General features: G+C 38.1%; 2 protein-coding genes across 5 annotated transcripts; one reads left to right on the top strand and one right to left on the bottom strand.

Annotated features, from left to right (window-relative positions):
- Positions 1 to 154: 154 nt before the first annotated feature.
- LOC112558139 (RING finger protein 24-like) lies at positions 155 to 6,627 on the top strand. Of its 4 annotated transcripts, XR_003098083.1 has the most exons (7): positions 301 to 483; positions 1,928 to 2,094; positions 2,525 to 2,564; positions 3,369 to 3,407; positions 3,872 to 3,951; positions 4,626 to 4,902; positions 5,288 to 6,627. XR_003098083.1 is itself a non-coding variant. In XM_025228399.1 (6 exons), exons 2-6 carry the CDS (start codon positions 1,985 to 1,987, stop codon positions 4,747 to 4,749), a joined length of 393 nt encoding a protein of 130 aa, XP_025084184.1. In that variant the 5' UTR covers positions 155 to 291; positions 1,928 to 1,984; the 3' UTR covers positions 4,750 to 6,627. The 4 variants fall into 4 exon arrangements, 3 of the variants coding, with proteins under 3 accessions (XP_025084184.1, XP_025084177.1, XP_025084167.1); XM_025228399.1 differs by lacking the exon at positions 301 to 483 and adding an exon at positions 155 to 291 and having other exon boundaries at positions 4,626 to 6,627; XM_025228392.1 differs by having other exon boundaries at positions 300 to 483; positions 1,902 to 2,094; positions 4,626 to 6,627.
- Positions 6,628 to 6,909: 282 nt separating this feature from the next.
- On the bottom strand, positions 6,910 to 15,902 carry LOC112558132 (ribose-5-phosphate isomerase-like). The gene is made up of 9 exons (XM_025228368.1): positions 15,704 to 15,902; positions 14,146 to 14,206; positions 13,746 to 13,801; positions 12,212 to 12,271; positions 11,358 to 11,491; positions 10,602 to 10,743; positions 10,067 to 10,172; positions 9,612 to 9,714; positions 6,910 to 9,424 (listed from the first exon to the last, which is right to left on the bottom strand). The coding sequence occupies exons 1-8, from the start codon at positions 15,890 to 15,892 to the stop codon at positions 9,617 to 9,619; spliced, it is 846 nt and encodes a 281-aa protein (XP_025084153.1). The 5' UTR covers positions 15,893 to 15,902; the 3' UTR covers positions 6,910 to 9,424; positions 9,612 to 9,616.
- Between the last annotated feature and the right edge of the window lie 4,678 nt (positions 15,903 to 20,580).

Genomic DNA, 20,580 nt, shown 5'->3' with positions numbered 1-20,580 from the left:
AACCTTAAGCCCATAAAATGATTTCATCATATATTTTAAAAAAAATGTCAAAATGCAGAAATATAATTTTCTATGTTAGAGAAAGTTATGTTTTTCCTTTTAGTGTATTTTTTATTTATTTATTATTTAGAACTGTCGATAAATGACGTCACCGCTAAGTGTTGCTGGAAACAATCTTTTACTTCTATTTTATGTAGAAAATTTTCACTAAAAGACATCTATGTATTTAAGTTTTTCACACACACACACATGTGTCTACGTATAAAAGTTCTTATATATGAATTTACTTGTGTAAGTGTTGTCGCTACATTGTTTACATCGCTGACATAGCTGGCGAGTCTCATGACTCTTTTGATTGACGACTTGCCATTTACATAAAAATAATCTACATCATTACGTGCAATAATATTAACAGCTTTTCATTTTCGGAGAGGTTGTACCAGCGATTTTTGTTCCTTTTAAATTCCAATGGTGTAACTGTCTGTAAGTATCTGTAAGAAGCTACTTAGATGATGCGGAGCGTAATACGTCGTTATTTAAACAAAAAATGGTGAAAAGATGCCAACGATATGGATTACAAAGCACAGTTTAAAAACAGTCAGAACTTATGTGCGTCTTAGCAATAGTATGATAATCTCAGGTAATAAGAAACTGAGGAGAATCCAAAACAACAGAGATTTCTAGTAAGGTATTTCTCATAGCAAAATAATAGTGAACAAAAAGCAAGCAAGTGTTCTCAAAATCAAGTATCTTTAGGAAAACTCATCATGGCTTGCTGGCAGAGAATCAGATATACATGACAAAACAAACACAGAAATTGGGAAAATTGTGATTATTCTAAAAGCTAAGCCAACAACTTGCCAGTTATAGATCCAATACCCACAAGCCTTCTTGAGTTTTTAGATATTCCTACCATCCCAAATATTGTAAATGTCAGTTTTTCAAAGGGTGTGTTCCCATCTTTGTTTAAAAATGCCCTTGTGAGGCCACTACTTAAGAACTCCACTCTTGACATCAATGTGTTGAGCAACTGTTGCCCAGTTTCCAATTTGTCATTTCTCTCCAAGATTATGGAGAAAGTAGTTTTGACACAGTTCTGGACCTTTTTTCAAAACCATCTTATCCCACAAGCTCATTCGGCATATAGAACTTTTCATAGCATCGAGACTACTCTAATTAAAGTAACCACAGGCATTATCTGCCTTGATAGTGATGATGTTTCTGCCTCAACTCGATCTATTGGACCTGTCTGCTGCATTCAACACTATCAACCACTCATTGCTTCTTCATAGACTTTACACCCTCTATGAAATATCTAGACCTGCACTCTCATGGTTCAACTCCTATCTCACAAACAGGACCCAGACTATGTTGATCAGGGGTGGGCAATTAATTTTCCCAAGGGACCGCATGAGAAATTGGGATGGTTTTAGAGGGCCGGACTAATATAGTTAACTCAGTTTTACCCAATACTGTATATATAGTATATATACTAGCGGGTGGGCCAGCGGACGGGCCTGTCAGAGACAGGAGGCAGGCCGGATCCAGCCCGCGGGCTGGCCTTTGCCCAGGTCTGATGTTGATGGTCAAACATCTAACCCTGTTCCACTTTCCTGTGGGGTCCCCCAAGCTTCAGTACTTAGCCCAGTTTTGTTCATTCTTTATATGAAACCACTTTCATTATGCATCCAGTCTCACCATGTTTCTTACCAGTTATATGCTGACAACACGCAGTCAACCATACAAGAAACATAAGCATCAGCAAAGCAATGAAACCATAACAAACATTAAATAAGTGCATAGATAAAGATGAGCCTGCTTGATTATGCTAGACTTTTCTTAAAGAGATGAGGCTGAATTTGAATGCTTGTACTATTACACTTTTACTACTTCTGATGCAGCATCATTTTGCCATGTTCACTGACAGACCGCAGTGTTTGCTGCTGCTGCCAAGATGTTTCTAGATGCACAGCAGAGATAAGCCATGTCGGACACACAGACCTCAACTCTGCCATTCAACACATCGCTTCCACTGTTGGGAGTTGGCATGCTGACTTTGCTTCTTAGCTTTTGTTTCTGCTGTTACCTTTGGCGGTGAGCAGCATACAGCCATCACACACAAGAAAGCTGATAAAACTATATGCTTTGTACACACCAGAACTGATAGCCCTTTTCTCTGTCCATCTATATAATACTTAGCTGAAGTATTCCGCAGAATCTGCGGTATGTCACTTTAGACTAGGATAAGAAACATTTTAATACTGGAGGTTGCATAATTTGTACCTCTTTGTGTCTTTAATCCCCTTTCCAACAACTATAATTAGTGTCTTGTTTATTGCATCAACTTCTGTGGAGGTGGTGTTAGCTATCTGCTTAGTCATATGAGATGCCATATATTAACCTACATTGAATAATAGCCTTTTTTTAATCTACACTAGAACATACAGAACTGAAGTCTGTAAATGACTAATTTTTTATCACCATGTGAGCTATTTTTATTTCTTAGTTAACATTTTTGCTGTAGGCTTAAACGACAGTCTGCAGAAGAGCGTGGTTACAGCCAGGTAAGTGAAGATGCAATGTTAAATAAAATCTAGAGGTTCATATCTTCATTTTTAAATGAAAAGAATTTTGAAAAGCAGTTCATACATTTTCTTGGTCAGTCTTCCCACAGACATAGCCTGTTGTTGTTGCCATCACCAAATTGACACATCTCTCTCAATCATTTAGTGAAAAGTTACATGCATAAAACTCCACCCTTTTTATTATTCCTAATGTCCTGTCAACCACATAGCTCTTGTCTTTTCATGCAGACCTCCTGCATTTGCCTCACATCATAGGAGAGATTGTGGCAGTGTTTCATCCCTTTCTTTGGCCCCTTTGGAGTGTCACACCCCTGTCACTTCACTAGTTATTAATAAAACCTTTAGCAGCTGCCGGTATCTCTTCTGCTGGTTTTTATTTTGTGCTGTTTATTTTTAAGCACATTGAAGTCCTGTCAAGCAGAGAATTAAATATATCATATAAGCGATTTTATAATTTTTTTAATTATACAGATACTAATTTTGTACTATCATGGACACTGCAAATTGCAAATAACTGTAAATAGGTTATGTTACCTATGTGATACAAACAGTATTGCACACTCAAATCATTTATTGTAATTGCAATCACCAAAGAACAAGAAGAATATTTGTGTGATTTTTCACATACTTGACTTTTTCTTGGGTTCGAAAAAGTGCATAGATGGCTGTGTATATAAATATATGCTTGCAAATCTTAAGATGGTGGCACATAATGTTCTGTTGTACTGGACCACTGGATATTTCTACTAAATGCTGTCTTTTTTTACCCTCTACTCCAAACAGTTGAAGTATTCACCTCAGAGCAAAAAGCTGAAAAATGATGTAAGTTATATTTTAAAATTGATTTTTGTCTTATGCTCTTGATAAAAGCAACTCTTAGTAATCACCTGTACAGGGAAGTGAAAAGTGCCATGATTGCAAACAAATTTGCTTAGGACATGTATGGTGGACATGTATTAAGATGAAAATAGGTGTTGCCATTGCCAGTATGGCTTTGTTATCTCCTCAGCCTTAAAAATAGATGTAGGTTGTAGGAAAGAACAATGGGAAAATGATTACAACTTTCACCTTTTTTTTTTTTTCTGAAATGTACGGAGATCCTTAATAAATAGTGTCTCACTAGTTTGAATGAGCAATAATTTATTGAGCAGGTATAGTTACTATGTAAAAGTAATGTCCAGTACAGTGTGATATATTTCTACATATTTCTGAATGGCTCCATTTAAAAAAAATCAAAGACTAGTCTTTCACTAATCTGGAATATCTAGCTATGGGTCTTTTATCAGGTGTGTCCTGTATGCCTAGACGAGTTTCATGATGAGGAGAAGATTGCTTTGTGCCCTTGTCGCCATGGCTTCCATACAAAGTAAATTAGTTTTTTTCTCCATTGTTGGGTACATTGTAAAGACTGTTTTGTTGAGATCACTGACAGTCACCCAAAATATTTTCTTTATTCCAAAGTAGTCTATTTTATTTACAAAGTCCTCAAAAGTTCAGTTTTACTTTATTCTTCATCCTTATGCAGCCTGTATAGCCTTGTGATGTTATCTTCATAGTTTTTATAGAGTTAGAAATTTACTGTCCAGCACAGAATTCCTTGTATTATTAGTTGCACAATATTTAGATTTTTAAAAATGTAAGTTTTTATTCACTGTTAATTTTTTCAAGAAGATTCAAATTTTTTCCTTTTATTATGTATTTTTCCTCATAGGTTTTCATCTCCATCTTTCTCCTTGGGTTTTCCTTCTGCTTCATATGCATTATCCTCTAGATCTTTACTAGCCACAAGACTTTGAAATTATTTAATCCAACTTATGCAAAGATTTCATGTTGATGTAAGTGGGCCAGATGTGTTGTTTTATATAGGTAACTTTTGCCTTCAGTATGAATCAGTATGGCTATCGTTTATCTTTTGAGTAATGTGTAGTGCACCTACATGTATCTGAAACATACATGTCCCTCACATCAGATATTCATTACTTGCATTTTGGTATTCTGTGAAAATTCACAAAATATTTTGGCAATTCTACTTCTTGCCAGATGTTTACAACAGTGGCTTGATCAGCACAACACCTGTCCAATGTGCAAGACAAAGGTTATGTCCCTTCCTGGTGAAAGGACTGGCCTTATGTATGCAGCAGCAAACTCCACCAGTGCTGTCTGAGATGTAGGTCATGGGTGCTGTTCTTTCCACGTCCCTGACAAAGCCATGGTAGTTGGGGGGCGATTCATCTGCTACAACTGTTGATGCCTTGCACACGTATCTCACTCCAGTGTGTTTATGGATTCACATAGTCAAGACATAAAAGCAAACAGTGTGGGTTATCTTCTGTGCAATCTTCAGTTCTCCCTCTTTCGGGCATTTTTCTCAAAAGAAAAGTGGATTTCTGTATGACGTACAATTAATAATAGGATATGTGAATGTGCTAAGCTTTTAGAACGCCTTAACACAAAGTACATATGGCCGTCTACTTCCTTGCATAGCAATATAGCAAAATTGCATCCTCCTATCATATGCATTCCACCAACTTACCTTTTGATATTGAGATAATAAACCTAATTAGTCACACAAGCTTACAGTTACAACTGAAATAAACAGTTTTGGGACATGACTTTGCAGCCCTGGCATCGGTGCAATGCTTACCTGAACAAGCATAGTAGTTTCAGAAATGCATTATTGAAATCTTGTATCCTTTCTGCAGATAAACTCCTTGCACATCACATTGCCACCAACCAGCATATACAAGATATGGAAAGAATAGCAACTTCATGCAGGTAGATGCCAGTCCGACATATACAGTACCCCTATTATTTGTATCATTAGGAAAATCTTTCGTATTGCGTTTAAAGTTTTGTATTTAGGGCTGTTAATTATCTGCAAAAAACATGAACCTGATGACTGTGCTTGAAGTATTAAGAGTATAGTTTATGTAATTGCTTTAAATTCATCTTACAGCAGTATTTATTGGCCAAGATGGTATGGTGTTTGCATTTAAATGTGAAAGTAAGAGCATGCAGGGTTGTTTTTTTTTTAATATGCTTTCAAGAGGCCAGACCTTTGTGATTTTCAGATGCTATTCAGACTGAAATGCCATCCTGCAGAGTATAATGCAGGTGGTGATTATTTCAGCGGATATTTTACCACTTTTGTTTTGAAGTGTCAGGGAGACCTGCATTTACTCTCAACTGTTGTCTTCCTATCCAACAAGTGATTCATAAATGCATGACAGTTCCTTGAAAGCCACCATTTTCTTCCCTTGCCAAAAGTTAGGTCACAAACAATGCTTTTATATTGTTCATTTTATGTTTGTGGTAAACTGGGTCTTTTCGGCCTTTAATTTAAATATCGTAGTGCAATTTGATTTTGTTACAGTAATATTTTTAAAGAGAGAAGGGGTGTAAGGTGGTGGTTTCCAAGACTTGCTTAATCTATAACAGAAGATCTTTGAACTAATTGTTGTGTTTTGTTTTTTTTAAAAACAAGAAATGCAGGTGTATATCATGAAGGTAAGTAGCAGTATGTGCAATTACGGTTTGTTGGAAGTGACCTGATGGTGGAATGTACTGGTTGCCGTCATATCAGTTTATCTGCAAAATATCATGTACAGTTTTGTTTGATACACCAAGGAAAAAATATGTTCTACATGTCTGTAAGTCTGTGTGTGCATGGATGTATGCTTATGCGCTTGCTAAGGTATGAGGTGCATGAACTTTTACTAAGGAAATTATGAAAATAACAGCATTTTATAATACTGATAAGATAAACAGCTTGTATTGTAATTGCCTTACAATCTTCTCAATAAACCAGAAAAAAGCAGGATTGTCAATTGAATAAATTCTTTAGCAGACTAAGTATGCTTGTGCTATTGGCCATTTTAAAAAGAACCTTAAAGAGAATGGATTCTGTGCACTATTCTACTACCCTAACACTTCAGGTTAATTTTTTTCAGTTGCAAACTACAACTTTTATATAATTTTGCCCATAACTGGTATTTTGGCGAAATGCTCTGTTGACAAGAAAGTAAACAGGTTTTCAATTGTTCTTTCATTTTATGCTATGATAATGCAACATGCATATCCCGTGCGTTCACTATGTTGATGATGAAAGAAGTATTTCAACAGCAGCCTCTTTCAAAATGAACTTCTGTTATTGACCATTTCTGTGAGCATTTAGGTATTCTTTACCAGCTGTTATGTTTGAAAGATTGTTTTAGCAAGCTTCTGAAAGGCAGAAAAAATGATCCCAAGTATTATTTTATATATAAGAGATGTAGATCAATAACACACCCTTTATAAAATAAGGAATGAAGCCAGGAGCCTGATCTCATAAAGATATAACTTGAGAGACATTTTTATTTCAAATGATTTTTGCATAGAAAAAAATCCACCTGTATTGACACACTTTTTGCACAAAATTAAAAAATTAGACTTTTCAAGAAAGACCTTTATGCAGTTGTAATTTCAACCTTCATTTTTGATGATCAACATCACCTTAATTTTTCTGTCAAAAATATGACAGGATGGTTGATTTCACATCATCCATGAGCACACTCTCCCAAACCATAACTGTGATTACAAAGCAAAGTCAAAGAAATGATGATTTTTAGTTGACGTGCGTGAATGCACACAAAATTGTGCTTGCATTATGCTGCCACATGCACCATGAGTAATTTTTTTCACATCCACATGTCAAACACTTATAAAATTAGGAAATCAGACATTTTAAACAGTTATAAAATCAAGAATGAGCAGCTTATGAACAGTGTGACGTTGCATTTGACCACATTTTCACTAACTTTTGAACTTGAGCAGTCACCATATGTGTCAACTTAAATCTCAATTTTGAGAATATCATACAAAGGATGGACAAAGACCTATTACAATCAAAGAAAGCAAAGAAATATTCACAAGTATTGCTTGACAGATGACATATCTTAACAAACAGTTAAGTGGGACAGCCAGAAATAACCTTTTCACATATATAGGAAAAACTACATCAGTGCAAATTTACCACTACTGCTGTGAATGAAAATTCACAATAGTTTAAAAATTAAGAGAAAACTATCTGTTGGTAAAAATAAATATATTGCAGAATCTTATGTAGAAGATAAAATGATTTCAAAACTGTTGAAGTGTGTATTCACAGAATACAAAAAATTTCATACCCAACTTCTGAGGTCTGGGAAAAGGATTCACAAAGCTACAAACATTTTTAAAATCTGTTTTATGGCAGCAGTTTGAAGCATTACCATTCTGAATCTGTTGTTTCAAGCATATAACAAAAATACATGCACCATTTAATTTTTTAAATTGGTAATTTGATTATTTACAGACTATCTGAATCAGTAATGCAACAAGAAAGTTTTGTAGTTATGGAAATCCAAGTGCTCTGCTTAGAAAATGAAGGGCCTCGCAATTTAGCTTATCCACAAAGCTTCCTCAGTGACAGCAGTACAACAGACATGAACTTAGCACAAAAGTGTTTTAACTTAAAACAAATAAAGCAGAATTTCAACATTATGCTGCTGTAGACAATGCTATCTATACATCCATTGGGGTGATGCAAGTGACATCACACTAACATAAAACAGGCTGATGAAAGTATTGAAAATGATGCCTTAATTTGAGAAACACAATCTAGAAGCCAGTATTTATCAAGCTGGAATGGACTTAAGTTGTAATATTTGCTTTAATGTAACGCAGTAGTTCTCAAAGTGTGGTCCGCAGGCACAAGTCAGGTGGTCCGCGGCTGACAGTCATCATATGTTAGCAAAGTGATGTTTAAATCGCCAGATACACTAATTAGTGCAGCATTGATTTTACACAAGTTTTAATTTTATCGATGCCCAATAGCTCGTTTGCATAAAACACTTGCTTACCAACTAAGTCTTTATGTCACAGTGCTAGCACAATGTCATTTCACCACGCCATTCGTTACTCTTAGTAATGCAGTGCACTTCCTTATTTTTAATTTTAATGTGTACTTTGCGAAGTATGTAATTTTATGTAAACTTATTACTATACTACTGTCAAAAGTGCATTTAGTTTTGAATTATAATGAAGCAAATTTAAATTTTGAAATTCATGGTACAGAGTGATTTTAGGCCTTGGTGCTCTGCCATATTTTTTACTTTAGTAAAGTGGTCCACGGTCCAAAATACTTTGAGTACCTCTAAAGTAACACATCAAACCATTGTACTTTGTGTTTAAACATTTTCAGAAGAAAACAGATTAGCACATCATGTTCATATACAGTCGGACCTTGATAAGTTGAACTGAAAGGGACCTGAAAAAAAATGCAACTTACGGAGTTTTCGAGTTAGGGAAAATGGCGTAATAGGCGCAGGTATTTGGCCAGGAACTAACAATTAATTCGATATAGGGAGGTTTTCGGCTTAGGGAAGGTCTACTTATTGAGGTCCGACTGTACAATGCCAACAGTTCATTTTTTGCAATAAAATACTCAAAAACACGGGCAGGAAGAAGTGAGGGGGTAGAATCAAGGCTATCCACATGAAGTATTGTTGCTATCATGGCAATGCATAATTCAATAAGTTCCTCTAAATCAAATAAAATGGTCAAATACAATCTATGAAGATAATGATACAAAGATATGAAATTCATCATTTGAAAACAGAAAAAGTCTTTATAACAATTCCAGATAAGTGATCTTGGAACTGTAGTTCTTGCAACATTGCAATGAGGTACACACATCGCCCAGTTAAGAGTTGAGACATCGTGAAAGAAAACTCCCCATGACACATTAAACATATATATATGCCATGGTGAAGGCTTTGACCTGAACACGGTTGACAGCCAAGGACTGCATTTCAGTGGATCTGAGAGAGAACAGAAATATACGGTTTTACAGACCTGTGTTGCACAGATATTATTACCCTTTAGCTTTCAATCTTCTAGTTCACTCCAGAGTTTGGTTTATGTTTCTCAAACCATCACCAACAACTGCACATAAAACAACTTTTTGACTATGCAAATCCACATATAGATCAAATATAAGGCATCTACCTCTTTCAAGATGAAGGTCGAGTGCGAACGGTCACTAACCCATCAGCTGTTCCAAAATATGCAGCTTTGGCCATGTTCAAGAAGAGCCCTGTTTCCAGAACACCTAGCAGAAAAAAAGACACCATGTACTGAGAAATTAGTCTTATCAAATAAGGTTTGCAGCTGAAAATACACTACTTCACAACCTAGCCTTTAAGGGGTTGGTGGAGGGGGGAAGGAACCTCAAAAAGCTACAGGAATAGTGACAGTTAAGATTTAATTTGCCGTAGCAAGGAAAAAAATTTGACTCACCATAAATAGCTAAGGTAGAATCCATCTTTTTTACCCAGACACTTCCTTTTTTCCCAGAAGTTCAATATACAGGGTTACTCAAAATAATATTAACACTTAAATGGAGAAAAATAATCCATTAGTGTTAACATAATTTTGACTAATGCTGTGTATAATGATCTGACCTGGTATACAGTGGAGCTTTCTGTCTGCTTCAATCCATTCTGGTGTGGGTTCCGAGCTGAACATCCAGTCCAAGATGAAATTGCCGTTGTCGGTGACAATAGGTCCCTGTTGCCCAATTCCAGTGAAAAAAAAAAGCTGTGAGTTTCTTTCCATAAATGACTAATGCACTTAAATTTTGAAAAGAATAAGGTTAAAAAGATAAAAATTGAATACCATTCAATTGTGTGTTTGCAACATACTCTTTTTCTATCCAGCTTTTATGTAACAGCTAAAATGACAGATCTACCAATACCAGAAATCCTGGTCAGACAAATGAAGGTAGCTCAAAATTATCTTGTAGCTAAAGAATTTGCAAATTACCATGTAATTTACTAGAGATTCCATCATCCAGTAGTAAACTACAGCAGTTTTTGTGATAAACAGCTTACACTCAGAAAAAGAAAGCTGTTGGATAACAACTACTAGCCATTCTGTAGGCTAAATAAAGATAAACTTTCAGTGTGTTATGCAAAACTATTGGTTATGCCAACGTACAGCCTTTCTGTGGGCCATACGGAGAACAGCTTTTCCTCCAAGCTGCTGCTGAATCTTGAGCTGTACAGGACAGTACGCCATTGGAACAACTTCAATAGGTATCCCTTTGTTCCAGTATCTACCAAGAACTGCAGAGTCCTTCCTGTTATAGAAGCAGTGAAAGGCTTGATGACATGGGTAATATGATAAGTCTGCTACACTTCAAAGTTGTTTGATTGCTGGTATGAATGAGTATAGTCACAGGTTTGAAACACAAGCACCCCCTTCTGCAAAGACTGGGAAAAGAAATGTCATCTTAAAGATATGTCTGCTGTTGTTTTTTTTTAACTGAAGAGGAATTTATTTGCCCCATGACATCCCACAGGGAGAGTTTTGATGACAGCTGCCACTTACTTAACAAATACCAATCACACACAATTGCATACACCACTACTCGCATTATTATATTTCAACCTAAGATAAGCAAAAGAACATTTCTCTTCTTATGCTCACATAAGATGCCCACACTCCTTCCAGTCACTCCCTCTTTCACATACAGTCATACACTATACCTTACCCACGCATTTCAGATTCACCACTGACTGCACACGTAGACATACCTTAATATATATGCATGCATAAATGCTCACACACACACACACACAATTGCATGATAAACATTGCCCACAGACTTCAGACATTCAACATTCAGTCGTAACTCATGGCAAAGCACTATAATAGTAATACTGCTACTCTGATGGTCAAATAACTGCACACCTATCATCAGCTATGATAATGAACTCTTTTGCACATGATGCTATAATCTTCTCTTGAGTCAGGCAACCACCACCACCTTTGATCAGATTGAGATCTGCATCTACTTCATCAGCCCCATCAAGAGCAATGTCCAGCTGAAAAATGTGAAAATATAAATAGTTATTTCAAGTATCTTTAAAAATGATTAACTTTTATGATTGGTTACATATTACTGAAAAGCCTATTTCATCCTTAGAATGGAGGATAATCCTCAGCACACATGAAGTATCTATCAGTTAATACGAAGTCTTAACTCCCTAAACCTAGGCTATTTACTGTGTAATTCTGAACCTTACTGCATTATTGTGGAGCGATGAAAAGTCAAATGACATTCATAGTCATGAGCCAGGCCAAATATGTTAAAAGCATAGACTTCAAAACTGAGGTGATCTGACTTCAAAACACGATCAAAGAAAACTAGATGCATACCAGGTAAAGATCATTCCCTGACCTTTTCAGGTGTTTGGGGAGTGAGGTGTTAAAGACCTCACTTTTCTCAGCGCTAGCTTTACACGAGAGCCGTGTCCATCTCCTCTCCCTCCATGCCTTATTTTCCCCAACCCTCTAAGGAGTCAGTTATCAATTCCTGCCAGCTGGGTCAACTTGGGGAAGTTTGCTGTGCTACTTGGATATCTCAGTCAGATGCCAGCACTCTAACCACTTCATTATTCCCTTCCCCACAAGAAGTAAACAGGAATTATGTAATTCTAAGCACTTTTTATATAAAATACAATATTTGTTGTTTCAATGTGATTTTTAACTCCTTTATTTGTTGGGAGAAAGGTAATATTCTACATCTATGGAAAAGGACGTACCTGAGGATACTGATCCAATGTTCCCAAAGGAAGATGGTTTTCAAGAATAAGCTGCTTGGCCTAGACAGCATATAAGAGACAGCATGAAATATATTGTCCTAGCCTAAGAAAATCCACTTACTCTATCTGTGCACATGCAAAGCTAGGTATATAATTATGTTTTCTTAACTGAAGAAGCACCTTAAATATTAAGAACTACATTTCAGCATTACATTATTAGGAAAGAACTTTCCACCTTCAATGATGTATACTGAAATAGGCATTTGTTACAATCTGCCTCTCATAATTTACTGTACTAAGACAGCTTTTCTCTATCTAACCTCCTCAGCTTTGACATTCTAGTCAGTGGACTTTGCTCCGTTTTTGGTATTCCTGACAATGGTCTTTCTCATCACACAGTTTCCTCCAAGAAAAACATCAGACTTTCCCAGGTCCTCTATGACATTGCCCAAGTTTCCATCCTGGGTACTGTTCTCTACACACAGTCCCTGTCATCAAGTGCCACGACCTCCATGATCTCACTTCACAGACAAGATATGTTAGTTCTCCAGTGACAGAATTTATAGCCTTCTCTTTTCCATTAGTCATTGCTATTTTGACATCCAGAATAAAGCAGTTGAAAACAAACTCATGCTGAACTTTGACAAGTTTGAAGGATCGATCACTGGCTCTAGACCCCAACTTTCAACCCTTTTTCTCTACTAATCTCCAACTGTCACCGAAATCTCTCTATTGTTCAGTATTAAGAATCTTGGCATCATTCTGGACTCTACATTCTCCATGCAGCATCACATCTCATCTTCAACAACTGACTATATGTCACATTCAACAGATGTCTCCTTCTTATCTCAAGCCTGGATTATTACAGCTCCCTATTTGCTGGTCTCCCTTTTCCACACTCCACATCCTTCAAGTTGCTTAGAGCACTGTTGTCCATCTGGTGTTCAGGTTTCATAAAACTTCCTGCTTCACCTATTTCATTGACTGCCTTTCATTGAACATATCACAAACTAGACTGTCTTTGCTATAACTGTCTCCATCTCTGTGCTGCTCATTATCATTCTTTCTGCCTTATCATCCACATTCTGTCCTGCACACTTTATTCAGCAACCATTACATTCCAGCTCCACATTACCTATACCATACCATGCTCTGCTGGAAGTCAGATTATGCCAGCTCCTCTGCTTGGAACACTTCCCTCTTTAAGCCGTTTCAAGTGGCAGTTTATGACTCACCTCCTTCAAATGAATTTCCAGTGCTTTGAACTGTTTTATATCAGTGCACTCTAACAGATAAACCAGGAGTAAAAGATTTTGAAAATAATTGAAGTCCTCCTGTTGGTCAGCAGCAAAGACCATGCTTGAAGATTGCATTAGCCAATATTAAACATCCATCCCAATTAAGGACATGATTTCTCATAAACATCAACACTAATTCAAAGATTTACTTTTTTCTCAGAAAATATAAAGATGCACTGCATGTATTAATATACATATCTACACTAAAAGAACATTATAACCTGTTGATATCTTACCTGGAACGATGTTGGAATGCACACAATGCTGAGGTTTTCTGCCCTTACCCTTTCAACTGAACCGATGTTAAAAGACACCAAACATGTAATGTTAGTGGGAATGGAAATAAATTATATGAGTAACTGACATACTTTTAAAAAAAAGTTAATGGCTCAAAAAAGACAACCTATTTTTAAAACATAATTTTAATCAAAAGAAATTTTTATTACAAAATTCAAGAAGAGTTTATAATATAAATTATAATAATACAATATTTATTCTGAGAGCATGTTTTTATTTCAAAGTGTAGCTTTTATCATGATTCCTCTTAATATTGTGTTTACTTGGCAAGGAGGCTTCACATAAAGGGAATAACTACTGATAAGTGAACACAGAAAATAATTGCTCAGTTTACTGCACCTATTCGCTCCACTGCTGACACAATGGTTGTTCCACTGCCAATGCCAACAATTTGATTATCCTAATAACAAAACAAAACCATGAATGATAGGTCATAACAAGAGGTGGACAGAAAATATGTTTACAATTGGATTGGCAAAGAGAAAATTCATTCATTCATTCCTTTACTGGTACTGGTCACTGGTGGGCAGCACATGGATAGACAAAGCAGCTAACAATGTCCACCACTCACACCTGCTTCGGGAAATAAGTGAGCAGGTCCTGCACAGGATGGCCAGTTCACATTTGTAAGCCAGTTCTTCCTCTGGCCACCGCAGTATTGACCACCCTGCACTGGCCTTGAACAAGGTGTCACACAGAACCATAAGTCGAAAACAGACCAGCTTATGTCACTTCACTGTTGCAAGTAGGGGATCCTGATCTCCTTCAAGTGTAGCAACAGTACTTTGTAGAAAGTCACAAGTTTTATGCTCTCTGTATAAGATGCCTCCTAAAGCACTTGTTGTGCGATGCCTGGATTCTCCTCTTCATGTCAGAGAAAACCCACATAACCAAAATCAATGGACAACAAGAAACAGCAGAAAAGTCTTACTATAAGCTTTCTACCACCACATTTAACATACACAAAAAGAAAGTTATTTTTTAATTTCCTTACTAACATTATTCACTCCAATCTAGCCCCTTCTCTCCAATCACTCTATTTTGCAAGAAACTGACTATCAAAACACAGCACTCTTATCCATGCACAGAAAGAGGCTAATTCACTAATCCCATTAGCTCACTAACTGAAAACATCTTGGGAATTATAATTTTTTAATTATCTAAACAAAACTACCTAAAAAAGAATCTGACACTTGGATGGATCAAGTGTTCCTTGATTACCATATATCAATGACCTCATCACCATAGTCTTAACCAAATCTGATGAAAATGAACAATTCTAACTCTGGGTAACAATTATATGCTAACAGGAAACACATGGCTTGTACCAGGAACACATGCTACAAAGTATTTACATCAACAAGAACTGATCACATGTTTGAATCAGCAAAAGTAATTTAGGAAGACTAACAATAAAGAGCAGCATTGTCCATGTATCTATTAGTTTATGTAGTTCTTCTACGCATAAACAGTTGCCTGATTTATAGTATACATTCTATATTTTGATTGCCCAGTGAATTTTCTTTCTCCATGCATGCACATGCCTCTTATCCGTCGTAAACTTGTATTCATGCGATCTGATTTGTTTTTCCCCGAAGCTCATACTGAAATTGCTCAATTAAACTGGGACGGACAATTTCACTGTTGGATGGGGGTGTGTCAATAAAAGGCCAATCAAACTGGACATGAGCAATAAGATGATTTTATTTGTGTGCATTCACCTTCTTATGTGAAAAATATTCTTTCGTATATGTACTGATATGAATCTACTTCAATGCTCGTGAATGTGTAGTTCTCCTCAGTGTCAAAGATTACCAAGGAAAACAAATATATTTATAATCACTATAGTATTTCTACTACTATCTGCACTAGGCGAAGGAACTGATCATTTACTCACTCGAATGTGCTCGTCAACAGCTCTATAAGCTGCTGCCCTCTTTCCTGCCAAGGCTGGGTCTTCGGTGACATCGTTTTCACTCGTCTTTCCCATCTTGGTATAGTTTGTAATCTGGGTCTTGAGCTGACAGCTCGAGATCGTCAGTCCAGCGTGCAGCGAGCGCGGAATACTTGGCCTAGCCAACCACATGTTTACCGGATGTGACCTCCGCAGTTTGCATACAGATGATTGACCTCCACTAAGATATAAGCGATATTTTGATTGGCAAAGGACGCGATCTCACTGACCTTTGGCCCTTAGTGACCCGCTGGCAGACAGCAAAGAAGGTCCGTTGGTGTCATGACTCATGACACACTAAGAATTATTGCTGAAGCGTATGAACATAACCATTTTAATTAAAGGATTCCTATTGATGACACAGATCGATTTTCCTAGCGATGTAGGCGCAGATGTCGTTGACTTCGGGCTGTGCACATTTAGTAACGAGCCCGACAGTTCGAAACGTTCAATCATTATCCGAATTAAGTGATGTAGAATGGTCGACTCCTCTTACAGAAGACAATACCAGCAGCTTCGAGACGAATAGATCATTGATGGGGTAGACGCACGCCGGGTGACTATAACTCGTAACGAAGTGTGTTACTCAGATATAATAACACACCTCTCCAGTGTACTTAGTGTGACCTGAATCTCTTCGTTGCAGTGCACTGGGGTATGTACCCACCCCCAGGGCCGGCGCTAGGCTGTGTTGCGCCCTAGGCGAAAGAAAAATTCTGCGCCCCCCCCCCCCCCCCACCTCACAAAAAGTGAACCATGTTATATCATTTATTTTGCAATTTATTTAGTCCTGGTCATGAAATTGATGTTTAAAACCTCACTTTTCTTGGTTTTTGCTGTGCAAAACGAGTTATCAGTTCCTTCATATTGAGTGCATTTGCCAAGTCATGCTCAATAGACATGGTGGCCAGCCCAGTCAGTCTCTCTTGCAACATTGTTGATCTCATATGGTTTTTAATTAATTTTAATTTTGAGAAACTCCCTTCTGCACTGGCAACAGAAATTGGAAGGATCAGTAAAATTCTGAGAGACACTACAACATTCGGCACAATATCAAATAGCTTATGTTGGATTATGAATGTTAAGACTTCTTTGGGGTTCATTTTAGGCTTGGGAAGTCTTCTAGCCACAACCTGTAATTCAGAACAGAGTTCCTCCGCGTCAATGTCTTTGCTGTCTCTGTGCATTAGTGCCTTTGCCAAGACCTGAAGATAGTAGAATGTCCTTCCTTGGTTTTTCAGAAATGCTTTGGATATCATAAAGAAATCCAAATAATGCACTGTGCTCCTGAATCTGTTTAAATCTGTCTTCAATGGACGCAGTTCAAACAAGAAAGCTAGGCTTAAATATCACCAGTAATGCTTGCGGCGGTCTGTCTCAGAACTCAACGCGACTGTGATGTGACAAAGACCACCAGACTGTCACTGACCCGTTTGTGCAATGAACAGTTTTGCAAAAAGTTACACCAGCGCTATCGCAACCCGTTGCATCCACACAATCAAAATAAGCACTATAAGAAATAAGGAAATGAAATTAATGTAAAGAAAGACATAAATCGTGTTAATAAACTATATACAGCTATGTCACAGTGTATAAAATTCATGCGAACTTATCTTTACAAACTCTCATGAAGTGGCTGTAGGACAGTAGCACTGTTCAGTCTGGCAGGCTAAATGCAGTTCACAACCTTTACTGATTCAACTGTGGAAGGATGATAGCTCCAAGCACCCGAACAGACGATTACAAAGTAAATTCAAACAGCAGCACGAGATGTCAGCAGCCGCTCAGAAAAGTGAGGTTTTCACATCGTCCAGTGGGTTTTAAGTTCAAAGTTACAACTACCTCTTCCCCACTCTGGCTGTCCAGCCCTGGTAATGTGATCTGACTTTCTTTAAAGTGGTAGAGATTTATCTCTACCCTTCTCCACTAAGCCACCCCACTGAGGTCCTTTCAATCTTTCTCTCTTCTCTCTTTCTCATCTCACGGACAACTATCAAGTGACATCGCACCACCTTTGTCCAGTCTGCTAGTCTGATCCGACTGGTCATTAACTGCGACAGATTTATCGCTACCTGTGGGCCTGTCCACCTATAGCACCTCCATCGGCAAGTGCTTTCAATGGTTCTCTTCTTTCTCATCTTACAGATGAACTAACAAGTAAAACCGAACTGACTACATGTTTGCTGCTTAAAAATAGTAGAAAAGTGGTTTTCTACAAGAACTCATTACGACCAGAGGCGTTAGAACCCAGAAGTGTCAAAGAATGGCTTATTAAAATTAAATCTTTTTCGAGAATTTGCTGTCAGATTTGATTAATAACTTATAAGTAAGAACTACTTTTTGTCAAGAAAAAGCACGTCTGTTTTTCAATTGCAGGCGTGCATCATACACACATGGATATTGCATGCCTCCCAAATCAGACCTACACTTATGAGTAGGGGATCTCAAACACTCGTGTAAAAGGCTTTATGGAGTGCACACTGATGGAGACAAGAAATCTGTAGCACCTTGCTCTGGTCTTATTTTGCTGTGTGGTCTAAAACTCAAGTTATCACAGTTTCAAGCATCTAGACCACCCTGATAGCAGCTTCCTCATGTTCCCATCCAAAGTCAAACCTCACAGGTGGGCGGGCAATGAAAGAGTCTGTCAAGAGAGAGTCTTCTGGACACTAACAATACAAAGTTGTAAATCAGGTGTCAGGGCAGCTCCCCAAACACAAGCCAATGATCAACACTGCGTATTGTCCAGCATAGGGTTTGTTGAAAACAAGAGAAGTATGTAGACTGTAGGTCTTAGTACGCATTATCTCTTAATAACCAATTTCAAATATTCTGTCAATGGAGCATAACAACAAGCTATCCGTTCAAACTGTAGACAAACAGATGCACTCTTAGATAATAAAAATAAACATTACAAGTTGACAACTAAATTAAGCGTAATACACCAATCGAACAGAAATTTAATAATTAATAAGAAAGTTAAATATTCACGACCATGAGTCACAACAGTAAGTACAAGACTATAGGACATCAGTGTCAGTAAATAGATATGCTATAGACTTCCAATGGCTCTACCTTGATGTTTGTCTGCTAAAGACTTTAATACAGTCAAATCTCCCTACTATGCCACCTACCGGGACCGAGCAAAAGTGGCATAGTAGCGGGAGTGGCATAGTAGAGAGGGTTCGTAAAAACGGCTTTATTTGTTCAAGTTACCCGTCAGTCCAAAGCAATGGTGGGCAATTAATTTTCCCAAGGGGCCGCATGATAAATTGGGATGGTTTTAGAGGGCCGGACTAATATAGTTAACTCAGTTTTACCCAATACTGTATGTATAGTATATATATACTGGCGGGCGGGCTGGTCAGAGACAGGAGGCCTTTGCCCAGGTCTGGTCCAAAGCTCTCAAGAATCGTCGGCTTCGCTAGCTGTCTCCTCTCATTCTCCCCCTCACCTCTTCATCCTCCACCCCTCCCAACCACATCCGCGCACCTGCATCCTGTCGCTAGTCGACTCCATCACACCTTCCCTCTGTCACATGGCTGTCACCCGGCCAGCCTCCACCCTCCCTGTGTGCGTGCTATGTTCCATCCCCACTAACAGCGATGTCCCACACTACCTACCATACAGTATAATAATCGAGCACTGCGCGGAATTTTACAACTTGTGTCTTTTAACAATCACAAAAAAGTGGCATAGTAGCGAGAGTAGGGGTGGCATAGTAAATTTTTTTTTACATTGAATTTATAGTCGGGACCGAGCAAAAGTGGCATAATACCGAGTGGCATAGTAGTGGGGTGGCATAGTAGGGAGATTTGACTGTACTCTTATTAACTAAGAACGCGTTGGTGACATTAGCTAAGTTCCTTCGGGTTGAAAGTTCGTAAGTGTAAACAATATTGAGCATAAAACTGTTGTCAGAACCACAGAGAAACTCGCGTAGCAAACTCAAGTCAGTGTTGTTGTCCCTGATATCAGCTGCAGTATTTTCAATGCATAAGTGTGGAACCTCTTCAATAGTAAGATAGAGGAAAGAAAGGTGAGCTTGGTATTAGTGGAATGTGGTCCACTCCATCGTAGGGGTCCGCACTGACCAGGCCCCATCCATCAACCCGCCCCTCTGCTGTCTATTCTCCGCCCTCTTCTTCCCCGCTGGTTAGCTGGTCACTTCAAGTGCGGCCAGTAATAATGGGTTTTCCTGTACTACATCACTACATGAACTGGCAAACTCGGTGGTGAAGTCAACCTACAAGCAGAGGAAAAGGTGCCTTCCACCAACGCCGCCCCTCTCAGCACCCTTCCCCGCCCCTCTCCCGCCCCTCTGCCTGCCGGTTAGCTGTGGTCACTGCAAGTGCGCCCTGGGATAATGCGATAATGGGGTTTTCCTGTCATACATGTACTGAGAAACTAGCGTGGTGGTCAGTCTACAAGCAGAGGAAAAGTGTCCTGCTAATATAATTTTGTGAAAATGACATTTTCCCCTAAAATTATTCATTAAAAAAAAAAAAAAAAAAAGCAGGCCATATTTTCCGCCCCCCTCGGTCGCTGCGCCCTAGGCGATTGCCTAGTTCGCCTAATAGGTAGAACCGGGCCTGCCCACCCCTGTGCGGACCTTGTAGTAATGTAGTTAAACAGATGTATAAGGTCTTGAGTGAGGATTTTGTCTGTGCGTGCTTGTACTGGTTTCACCATCATCGATCATCTGTCAGGTGGACAGGGTTGGCGACAGCAAGGATCGAAGGAAATGGCGTGGACTTACAAAACTAGTTAGGGCGATAAGAAATATAGGGACTTACACTAAGACTAACATGAATGAATAA

The sequence above is a fragment of the Pomacea canaliculata genome, linkage group LG1 (genome assembly GCF_003073045.1).
Source record: "Pomacea canaliculata isolate SZHN2017 linkage group LG1, ASM307304v1, whole genome shotgun sequence".
NCBI lineage: Eukaryota > Metazoa > Mollusca > Gastropoda > Architaenioglossa > Ampullariidae > Pomacea > Pomacea canaliculata.
The sequence above is the reverse complement of the archived record's forward strand: the minus strand, read 5'-3'. Positions and strand labels throughout refer to the sequence as shown.

What these genes read in the sequence shown, in the direction of transcription:
- LOC112558139 (XM_025228399.1), top strand. Translation starts at nt 1,985, where the DNA reads ATGTCGGACACACAGACCTCAACTCTGCCATTCAACACATCGCTTCCA. An exon ending in TTCTGCTGTTACCTTTGGCG is followed by an intron (nt 2,095 to 2,524) that starts GTGAGCAGCATA and finishes TTTTTGCTGTAG; the next exon opens with GCTTAAACGACAGTCTGCAG. An exon ending in CGCCATGGCTTCCATACAAA is followed by an intron (nt 3,952 to 4,625) that starts GTAAATTAGTTT and finishes ACTTCTTGCCAG; the next exon opens with ATGTTTACAACAGTGGCTTG.
- LOC112558132 (XM_025228368.1), bottom strand. Translation starts at nt 15,892, where the DNA reads ATGTGGTTGGCTAGGCCAAGTATTCCGCGCTCGCTGCACGCTGGACTG. An exon ending in GTCAGCAGTGGAGCGAATAG is followed by an intron (nt 13,802 to 14,145) that starts GTGCAGTAAACT and finishes ACATCGGTTCAG; the next exon opens with TTGAAAGGGTAAGGGCAGAA. An exon ending in GCATTCCAACATCGTTCCAG is followed by an intron (nt 12,272 to 13,745) that starts GTAAGATATCAA and finishes TATGCTGTCTAG; the next exon opens with GCCAAGCAGCTTATTCTTGA.